The sequence below is a fragment of the Ursus maritimus genome, unplaced genomic scaffold (assembly GCF_017311325.1).
Source record: "Ursus maritimus isolate PB19 unplaced genomic scaffold, ASM1731132v1 scaffold_33, whole genome shotgun sequence".
Classification (NCBI taxonomy): Eukaryota; Metazoa; Chordata; class Mammalia; order Carnivora; family Ursidae; genus Ursus; species Ursus maritimus.
In genome coordinates, this window is record NW_024425897.1 from 4,277,881 (window position 1) to 4,288,487 (window position 10,607).

The 10,607-nt window shown below is 43.5% G+C and overlaps 1 protein-coding gene across 2 annotated transcripts in view; it reads right to left on the reverse strand.

Moving 5' to 3' along the window:
• The window catches only part of LDLRAD4 (low density lipoprotein receptor class A domain containing 4), a 30,031-nt gene extending 27,329 nt beyond the window's left edge, over positions 1 to 2,702 (reverse strand). The window contains exon 1 of one of the 2 annotated variants that reach the window (XM_040619610.1): positions 2,488 to 2,702. Coding sequence is in view for 1 of the 2 variants with exons in the window: in XM_008709990.2 (XP_008708212.2) it covers positions 1,788 to 1,857 (70 nt within the window). In the remaining variant the exon portion in view is untranslated. Of the gene's footprint in view, positions 1 to 1,787; positions 1,961 to 2,487 lie in introns of those variants that run through there. The other variant, XM_008709990.2, reaches the window with a different exon arrangement.
• Between the last annotated feature and the right edge of the window lie 7,905 nt (positions 2,703 to 10,607).

Consider the following 10,607-nt stretch of genomic DNA (forward strand, 5'->3'; position numbering starts at 1 on the left):
AATCATAATGATTAGATTCTATATTTTGGATTTTCTTTTCCTTGGGTGGGTTGGCTATTCCAATCTATCCTATAACAAGTAGAACAAAAGAAGGGAAAAAGAACCACCCCCAGAAATAGGCCAATGTGGTGTCACCTCCCAGGCTTTATCTTCCTTACGAAGTTCTTTCTTAACTATTTGATGATGGTTCCCTTGGGAGGCTCGCCAGCATGCAGCTGAACCCTGCCATCGGACTTCTCCCTAATAGTGCCCACTTTCTGGTCTTCTTCCTCATGGAGTAATCTCTGGGATAGTATCTCCATCTTCTTCAGTATCCTCAGTAGGTTGCACATGAGTTGTACAAAGTGAGCATTCATTTTAGATAAACTGCTAAAGAAATCGTAGAAGGAAGGGTCCCAGTCGCTTAATCTGCTTTTAACAATGTCTAGCACAGAACCGTATTCCACCAAACATTTACTAATGGCTTCAGTGATGAAGTTTTGCCAAAGGTTTTCATATTTCCTAAAAATTATTCAAGTATTACTATTCTAGGCAGTGTGAACTGTCACTGGAAAAAGAACCTCATGGTTGCTATAAGTTATCTGCTTACAGAATCCTATTTATATTAATATATTTATATAAAATGTTTTGCATGATAATAAATGTGGGAAATGATACCTATGATCTCTGGGAGGAGAGATGAAAGCAGAGCACAGTCAAATGGCCCAGGGCTCTCTGAGGGCAAGGCGTGGCCCACATCTGCCTGACTCCAGTCCAGAGCCAGCTGCCTTTAATGACACTGGCAGGCAGGTAGCCGTGAGCAATAAGCTGACGGACTACTGGATCCCTAGAATGCAGACACTGCAGGTCCATCAGCTAGAATAATGTCTTTTTAAATTACTAAGGTCCAAGCATTCATCCAATACAACTTTTCATCATGCATTTTAGAATCTAGAGTCTCATGGTCTCTTCAGAAAGAAATCCACCTAAATATGTTCCAATCAAAGATGATTGATAGGATTTTCTGAAAACATAGCAGAGGAGTAAGAGCAATTACAAACCTTTTAAAAGCCTGTCCCTCTACTATGTTATAAATGGAAAAAAATACATACATAAACCCATAATTCCCTCGATAGGATTCATTTAAAATCCACCCCACCCCACCCCCACATTATTAATTTAGGAAAATGTATCAGAAAAATATACGGCGCCACAAGTAAGCACCTTCTTCACATTTAAGAGCAGTAGTTTCTGAATGCTCCCTAGCTAGCAGTCTCTGTCTGTCTCTCACGGTCTCCCTCTCAGAGTCACAGTTGGCTTTCCTAAGGTCTACTGTCACTAGACTGGTGACCTGAGAAACAACCCAGTAAACCACCCACATCCTGAGAAACACATCTTTTCTTTCAAAGCTGTTTTCAACGACTCAGGGTGGGGAAAAAAAGTACCCATGAGTCTAGCAGTGAGTAATACAATTTTCAGGGGTAGGGAAGCGTTAGTCTCACGTCTAGAACATTTGGAAAAACAAAACTCCGAAGCAACAAACCTGTGTATTTACGTATAGCACCTCCAACAGGAACAACCCGATCGCAGATGAGAAAGAAGATAAAAAAGCCTAAAATACATCTGCCCACAGAGAGTCAAGCCCTGAAGTGTTCCCAGAGCCGACAGACCCTTCTTAGGTAGATACAAACTTCTTGAGAAAGAGTTTCTACTCTTCTCAACTCTGTCCTCAGGCCGAACTCCAAAAACAACCACCACAAACCCCAGAGAACAGGCATCACCCACAGCTGGCCTTTGAAAGCGTGTACCTTTTTTCAAGAACAGGTCTTTAAACGGGGCCTCCTTCAGTGTGCTGTTGTTCAGGTGGTCACTGGACATAATCGGGTCCTTTGCAGGGGGGAGTCCAACCGTGATGCAGCTTCCCCCCCCCCGCCCCCACCCAGTTCAAAGCATCCCTTCAGCTTCAGGCAATCTCTTCTTTAAGCAGCTCAGAGCTGCAGTTATAGCCAGCGTGGGGTGTGAGTGTGTGTGTGTGTGTGTGTGTGTGTGTGTGTGTGCGTGCTTCTGTCTCTCTCTCTACTGTATCAGCGGGGCCCAGCCCAGGTGCTAGACTCAAATGCTGTGGCTCTGACCGCAGACTGTGGCTACCAATTATCAACTGCCACCCACAGAAATCAGGAGCTCTGTGGCAGGAAGCCGGTGGTGTCACAGTCCAGGGTCTCAAATCCTGAGAGCAGCTGAATACCCAGTGTTGTATACAGCAACACAGAGCAATGATTAGTCTGCATTTCTCATGTTTGGCCTCACATGGGACATGTTATACACACAGATGAGCAGAATGCAGCTACACAGATCATCTTGCTCCATTGCATTCAATAATCTTTTTAACAGGCAAATATCAAACCAGATAAGGCAGAAAGGGGGAGATCTACAAATCTCAATACATTATTTCTTCCCTTGATCCCTGCTAGAAGCTTTCAAGGTTGAAGAAATGAAGAGAGAGCTTACCCAGGCAGCACGTGCAAACAGGCAGGGACGCTTAGCCACTTATGCTTCTCTGCTGTGGATCCAGCTTCAAGAGCACATCCTGGCTTGAAGTGCCCACAGCGTCTCTCACACCAGGAGACAGGCTGCAGGCTGTCCTCAGGGTCCTCCTCTCCCCAAAGTCTCTCTCTAACTGATGGGAGCAATTCGCACAGCTCTTGCAGCTAAGCTGTGCACTGCAACTGGCAAAGTCCTAACCACAGCAGGAAACACTCAGCTTCTCCCCCTCCCACTCTCACTCCCCTGTTGGCTCTTCCCCTTCTCTTCTCTCCCCTCTATTTCTCAACGCATGCTGGCAAAAATACACCTACAGAGATGCTGTAAAGGCAGGACTCTCACTCTTAACTACTAGGCAGTTTTAGTTTACAAGGTTCAGAAATTAGAGAAAAGAATCCAAACGGTAAGGCAGAGACAGCTCTCAGGAGGGCGCTTTTTCCTGGTTCATTTTGTGCAAGCAGTCTCTGTCTCCCCTGAGGTCTAGGCAGTTTTTCATATGTGCATAAAACATCTCCGGTGCATTCTGATGCCCTGGGGCTGTGTGGAAAGACTTAAGAGAAGGCTGTGTGTCTGTTACAGCACTTTTCAGAAAAATCACGGTGTGGCCACAGTGAAAAGGGCAGCATGCCATGGTAATATTGCAAATAACCCCAGCCACAAGCCCTGCTCTATGCCCAGAATAGCCTTTGTTTTTCCTTATTTAGGATAACTAGCAATGACATGTGGGCCATAACAATAGTTTTGGCTGTAGGAGGAGTTGTCAAAGCAAAACTAAACGCTGTTGGTTACTACCAGCATTAGAAACGAAGACAGTTACGTCAGCAGCCCGTCCCTGCTGTCGGCCCCAGCATGTCACCTGGGGCCAACAGCAGTGTCCTGGGCTTGATGTCACCACCAGGTCCTCAGCTTGGCCAGAAGACATCACTATTTCATGTTTTAATTACTGGGGGTGGGGGCAGGAAGGGAACAAAAGAAACATCAAGAAGATTCTTCAGAGATTTCATGTGGATAGGAAACGGGAATTTCAGCAAGAAAATTAACAGTTGCGTATATTTGCATGTGTCAATCAAGACAGCCTGATTTTTCTTGAGCAATTTCCAAATTTAAAACATAACTCTCCTCTCTTGTTCTACTTTTCCCCGATTTTGTCTCAGAGTCACATGGCTGGGTGAATGAAGAGGGTGAGGCTTAGGGGACTGGGCTGGGGTGCAGTCACCAGGGCAGGGGACCCTCCTCAGAGAAAAGCCAGCATCAGAAAGCATCAAGCTTCCGACATTCCGGCTTCAAGCCGGGCCTACTGGTCTTTGGCTCTCCTTTGTCCCTACGGTCCCCGGTCCTTGCCATCCAGGGATGGCACTTTCTTGTCGGTTTAGTCAGACTGACAGGATCACTCTGAAATCAAGTCCTTAAAAGGGAATATTCACAAGATTGCATATGACTGCCATTGAGAGTTCGTTTTTAAAAATTAGGGATTTAGTCAATATTATGAAAACATTAGTCAACATTATGAAAATTCGGTTCTGCCATTTGTTAAAGAGTACACCTGCATTTTGAAATGGTTGCAAATAGTCCACTTTGGGGTTCAACATTAGTAAAGATGCGTATTTCATGTATCCAAAGGAATGTAACGCATTTTCACTTTTAATGGCTGCACTGTATTCTACTCTGCCTTAACATACTTATTGTGTTTGGGGGGCTTCCTTATCACTGGATATTTGGGCAGGGGGGTGGGCGAGGGGTCAATCTTAATTACGCTCCTTGTTCATTCTGTTTGAACATTGAGAACAAAATCGGGTGGGGGAGGGGTCAATCTTAATTAAGCTCCTTGTTCATTCTGTTTGAACATTGAGAACAAAATGTTCAATCTCTTTAAAAATCACTTTAAAAGCCTTTGACTTTATGGATGAGCTTGTTTTCAAAATGTTGCCCAAACTGCACGCCAGGCACAACCGCCGGCTGGCGCACGTTCCCGTGGGATGCGAGCTGCTCCTGGCCGACGTGCGTAGTTACCAGCGCCACTCTGGGCTGTGGTTGGCGTGTGCTGGCCGTGCTGCCTGATTAACACCAGCATGTCACCAACCTTCGGCATCCACTAAAGGCTAAATCACCCAGTGGTGGCCTTAATTTTGTTCTCTTTCCTTTTAAGCACTGGCCTGAGGACTTTAGGAAGAAAGCACAGAGGTCAGACTGGGGGTTCCCAGGAGCCAAGTGTTCATGCCCTGAGAAACACCTCATTCTAGCTGGCCATGACTGTATGTGGATCACTGGGGCTTTTTCACTGATAGGTGCCAATATTTCTCTTCCTTTAATTCGGAGAAAATGGCAGCACACACAGCAGAAGGGTGTGGGAAGAGACTAGTCTGCTGAACAAAAACACGTAAGTAAGAAAGTGTAAAAGCCATTTGCATTTAAGAATTCTTTCCTCCCTCCTTGTCTTTAAATATGCATCTTTAAAATGAGTACTCTGATGGGCTAACTGCTTTTGCTAGTAGTTTAAAAAAATGTCCCAAAGTCGTATGTGGTTACCCTGTGTACACCAGAGGCCTTGGAAATGATGCAAGGGAGGCTTGCCAATGATAGACATTTTCACAGGGTCTCTTGACAGCAACAAGGACCTGAAGAGCCATTGTCTTCATAGACCCACTCTAACAACATCTTCAGGTTTCCTCTATAAAGGTCTTAATTTCATTAATTCATCTGACAAATATTTACTAAGTGGTTAGAGACCTTAGGAGGAAATATACCGGACCTTCAATGTAATCCGACAGACAAGCATTTACTGTTGGGCTGAATGTATTCGGTGCTGAGTGTAGGCAGTTCCTTATTTAAGGAACTGAACTAGCTCTAAGGATTGGCTTCCAGCCTGATCTGAATATGACAAGCTGAGGTGATTGGGAGTATCTGTGACCTGAATGACCAAAAGAGACAGCGCAGGGCAGGGATTTTAGTTCAGGGGCTACTCAGGGCCCAATAGCTTCAGAAAATACCTCTGGGTGGTATAGGGATGCTCTGCTACACCAGAATCTTTCTCTGTCACATATAACCTGGCCTAGCATCTTCCCTGGCCCAATCCTTGGACTTAATCACCATGGGCTTCTTGGTCATGCTCTGCTGTCTCTCCCACCATGTTCCCACCCTCAACAGGTACCCCACTCACAACAGAAAATTCCACAGATAAATATCATTTGGAAAGTTAGGAATACTTTCATAATGGTTATATAGCAGAAAATTAGCATTTATAAACATTTCTAAGGATCTGTTACGATGTTCTAGGCACTTTCAAGTGCTGTATATCTTTTTACCTTCATGTCAACCCTGTGAGGCACATTTTATTTATTTATTTATTTATTTATTTGTTTGTTTGTTTGTTTGTTTGTTTTTTAATGATTTTTTATTATATTATGTTAGTCACCATACAGTACATCCCCGGTTTCCGATGTAAGGCTCGATGACTCATTAGTTGCGTATAACACCCAGTGCACCATGCAATACGTGCCCTCCTTACTACCCATCACCAGCCTATCCCATTCCCCCACTCCCTCCCCTCCAAAGCCCTCAGTTTGTTTCTCATAGTCCATAGTCTCTCATGCTTCATTCCCCCTTCTGATTACCCCCCTTTCTTTATCCCTTTCTTCCCCTACCGATCATCCTAGTTCTTATGTTCCATAGATGAGAGAAACCATATGATAATTGTCTTTCTCTGCTTGACTTATTTCACTTAGCATTATCTCCTCCAGTGCCGTCCATGTTGCAGCAAATGTTGAGAACTCGTTCTTTCTGATAGCTGAGTAATATTCCATTGTCTATATGGACCACATCTTCTTAATCCAGTCATCTGTTGAAGGGCATCTCGGCTCCTTCCACGATTTAGCTATTGTGGACAATGCTGCTATGAACATTGGGGTGCATATGGCCCCTCCCTTCACTACGTCTGTATCTTTGGGGTAAACACCCAGTAGTGCAATGGCTGGATCATAGGGTAGCTCAATTTTTAACTTTTTAAGGGACCTCCACACTGTTTTCCAGAGTGGCTGTACCAACTTGCATTCCCACCAACAATGTAGGAGGGATCCCCTTTCTCCACATCCTCTCCAACAATTGTTGTCTCTTGCCTTGTCTATTTTGAGGCACATTTTCTTATTCCCACTTTATAGAGGAGGAAGCTGAGGCTCAGAGCGGGTCAGTACTTTGTCCAAGGTCAAATTGTCTGCTAAGAGGCAAGCTGTGGTTCTGGGGGTCAGAATCCTGGGCAGCCTGACTCAGAAGTTCCTACCCACCCCGCCCATCATTCTGCTTACTGGGCGGTGAACTTGTAATTATCCAAACTAAACTCCCCTGGACTAACCAAAGTATGTCAGCAGATCGATAATTGGATTTTTAGAGCCTGACTGCCTAATTCCTTGTAGGCACTAACTTGCAAATCCATGTTAAAGATTCTGTATCTCCACATGTTTCCAGAGGCTCTTGGAACCATTTTATGTGTCTTGTATACCTGTTAATGTGACTTCTGTTAAGAATCAATGGCCCTGTCCATTACAAATTCCTGTTCTTTGAGCTTTATAACTATGCTGTAAAATTCTGCTCTGAGGTGAAGTTTTCCACATAAAAACTAAGTCCTGGAATTTGGCTTTTAGAAAACAAAACAGTTCATTTTCAGTACGTTTGCTATGCTTGAAGTCATGAATGGGAGGATTTTTTAAAAGAACGCGGACTCCTGCAGACTCAAAACACAGTAATGGTTTGATATTTGTGGATGTCAGCCTATAGCATGGAATAATTTACTAATGCATTCTTAGCGCTTAAAAAATTGTAACGGGGGGCACCTGGGTGGTTCTGTCGGTTAAGAATTGGACTCTTAATTTTGCCTCAAGTCATGATCTCAGGGTCATGAGGTCAAGCCCCACACTGGGCTCCGTGCTGGGCATGGAGCCTGCTTAAGATTCTCTCTCCCTCTCCCTTTGTGCCCTCACCCCTGGCTTACTTGTAATGTCTGTCGAAAAGAAAAGAAAAGAAGAAAAAAGAAAGGAAAGGAAAGAAAGGAAAGGAAAGGAAAGAAAAGGAAAAGAAGAGAAAGAAGCAACAGAGAGGTTTTTATGTAGAAATATGAACACTCTGCATGTCCTCCAACCACAGCGCTTGATATCCCCATCGTTGCTGGTGGAAATGTCAGCAAATATAAAAATATGCAACACGATGGAACTAGCAAGCTAACAAGGTGGATTAAAAGCTTATTAAATAAATTAGTCTAAATTAAATCTTCTTAAAATAGCTTCCTAATATGCAACAATACCCCCTTTATTAACAGACTTTGGCATTTACCTTACACGTTATCTATGCCACACAATATTTTTTCTCCTAATGGAAAAAAAAAGAATTATGTATTATTCTGCATATATGGTGCTACAGATTTTCCTAATGGCTAAGCTACTCCTTATTAAGTGAGTTACACACCTTTGAAAACTGCAGTTACTCTTTCAAGCCCCAGAAATAAAAAAAAAAGGAAGGCACTATAAAGTCTTTATAGTGGCTAAATTCTGGGGCCAGTTAGTTTGAGTTCCAGTCCTGCCATCTGACTGTGTCAGCTTGAGCTAAGCCCCTGTTCCCTCAATTGTAAAACGAAGCTAAGAACACCTGTATCACAGGATGGTGGGAGGACAGAATAAGATGTCATATCTAAACCCTTACCGGTCAAATTGGTCCAAGAAGCATCAGCTTTGGCCTCATCTCGGGGCTAGTTAGAAACGCAGGACCTTGTATCCTGCCCTGGACTTACTGAACCACAGTCTGCATTTGAACAAAATCCCCAGGAGATTCGCAATTCAACTCCTCATTCAGATTAAATGAGCACGCTGGGGCTTGAAGAATCTGTGACCTGTGTACACCACAGAGAGGAAATGAGCGTAGAAGACAGGTCTCCCGTTGAGGGCCCAAGCAACTGCTACTCAACGATGATTTTAAACAATGGCACTCAACATGCACGCCTTTGTGTGCACATGTGTGTAAAATCATAACGCCACCCTCTTGGGCTAAGGGAAGGGCCCAGGACCACAGGGCGGGTGCTTCCTGCTGTCCTCCCCGCTTGTGCTAGTGGGCTGACACCGATCCACCCACACCTCTTAGAAAAAGTAGTAGAGGGAGACAGTGTTGTCAGGGCTCACAATAATGGTGAGGCTAAGCTAGCTCCTGGTGAAAGGGTCTCTGGTGTTGAAATACAATTTCTAGGATATTTGGCATTCTTCATAAAAACTCTGGAAGTCCTCGAGGACTTCTGGATATCGTAGGTTAAGACAGAATTCTAATTTTGCCTTCTGGAAAAACTCAAGTGCCAGGAGCAGGCTCTTCCTAAAGACAGAATTATGAAGATGCCATCGGTCCACTCCCTGGGAGAGCCAGACACCAGGAAAACAGAATCCTGACACTTGGTTTCTGGAAACAGCTTTCTTCTTCTGTTGCATGCATTCTTCCAGTGGTACCTCCCAAACTGTTCTTCCTATCAACAGGACTTATTGATGGTGCCTTCACAAAACTGCCACCTCATCATCAAGGGGAGGCCCTTCAAAGGTGTGGCAGAAAAGATCTACTCTAGCCTCTTCACGTCTCAGGTAAAATGTACACATATTCTATATAAAAACACACCAAATATTTTAATATTTAAAATATTCAGTGTGGTTATTCAGAAAAATATTTTATTTTGCTTTTCAAATACATTATATTTCTCAATTTTGTCTAAAAGCCAGGAAGTTAAAAAACCTTCGTAACTTATCCTATTTCTGGGCAGACCATAAAAAATATAAGCTCAAGATGTTTACAACTCAGATCTTAGATACTATGACTCCATTCCTAGTTCTTAACCCCACAAAAGCTTGAAACCTTTGAAGATGGAAATACCACTTTCATCAGCACTGTACTACAGGCAAACATTGTGCATTCTTATATACATACAGTACATGGCACGATATATGGTATCTATATTTAGTGTGGGCTATTGTTAAATTACTGAACGTTATCGTCTCACTATTCTTGAGGATTCTAAAGCAGTGGTCTCTTCGCGATCCCAAGTGTTTCTCGGACAATCTGAATTTGGAGGAGAGGTGCAGGCTACTGTCTCTAGAGCTCCTTTTTGTCTTGCTTATAAATTCCAGGATGAGTCTGGGCAGTTCCATAACCTGGGTTTAGTGAAAGCATTAATTTCTTCAAATGTTGAGAAAAAGTCACAGCACATTCCAGAGTTTTAGTTACTGTTTTAAAGCATATACTAGGGGCGCCTGGGTAGCGCAGTCGTTAAGCATCTGCCTTCGGCTCAGGGCGTGATCCCGGCGTTCTGGGATCGAGCCCCACATTGAGTCCCCACATTGGGCTCCTCTGCTGGGAGCCTGCTTCTTCCTCTCCCACTCCCCCTGCTTGTGTTCCTTCTCTCACTGGCTGTCTCTCTCTGTCAAATAAATAAATAAAAAATAAAAATAAAAAAAAAAAGCATATACTAAGGCAAACACTAGAAAAATCACAGGCTAAAATCCACGTTAATCCAAAAATCACATCAGATCTCTGTAACTATACTCAGTTCTCATCCTTGACACTTTGAGACAAGCCTAGCAAATACGCTTTAAAAATAAGAACTACTGTTCTCTGGTATCAGATCACCTTTGAAAATGTGAGGTCAGTCCTCATTTATGTCAGAGCTGAGCACTCATTAAATACCAGTCACTGTGAGGAGACGGGATACAAAGAGAGCCAGGAACTGTCCTTGCCCATGACATCCCTAGTTCATCCCGAGCGAGAACTAGCCAAATAGAGTGACAGAGTGCTCAGGAAGCAGCAGGTGAATGCATGAATGAATGAATGAATGAATGAACGAACGAACGAACAAGTGAATGAGGGTCCTGTAAGAGGAGGGGTTCTTAATCTAATAATAACAATAATGGCTAATACTTATACAGCACTTACTATGTGCCAGGCAGTAGTCCAAAGCACGTTAGTCATTTACTTAAGCCATTTAATCCTTATAGGTAACGTATGGATACTGGTTATTTTCCCAATCTTACAGATGAGAAAACTGAGTCATAGAGAGACTGTGCCCAATGTCACAC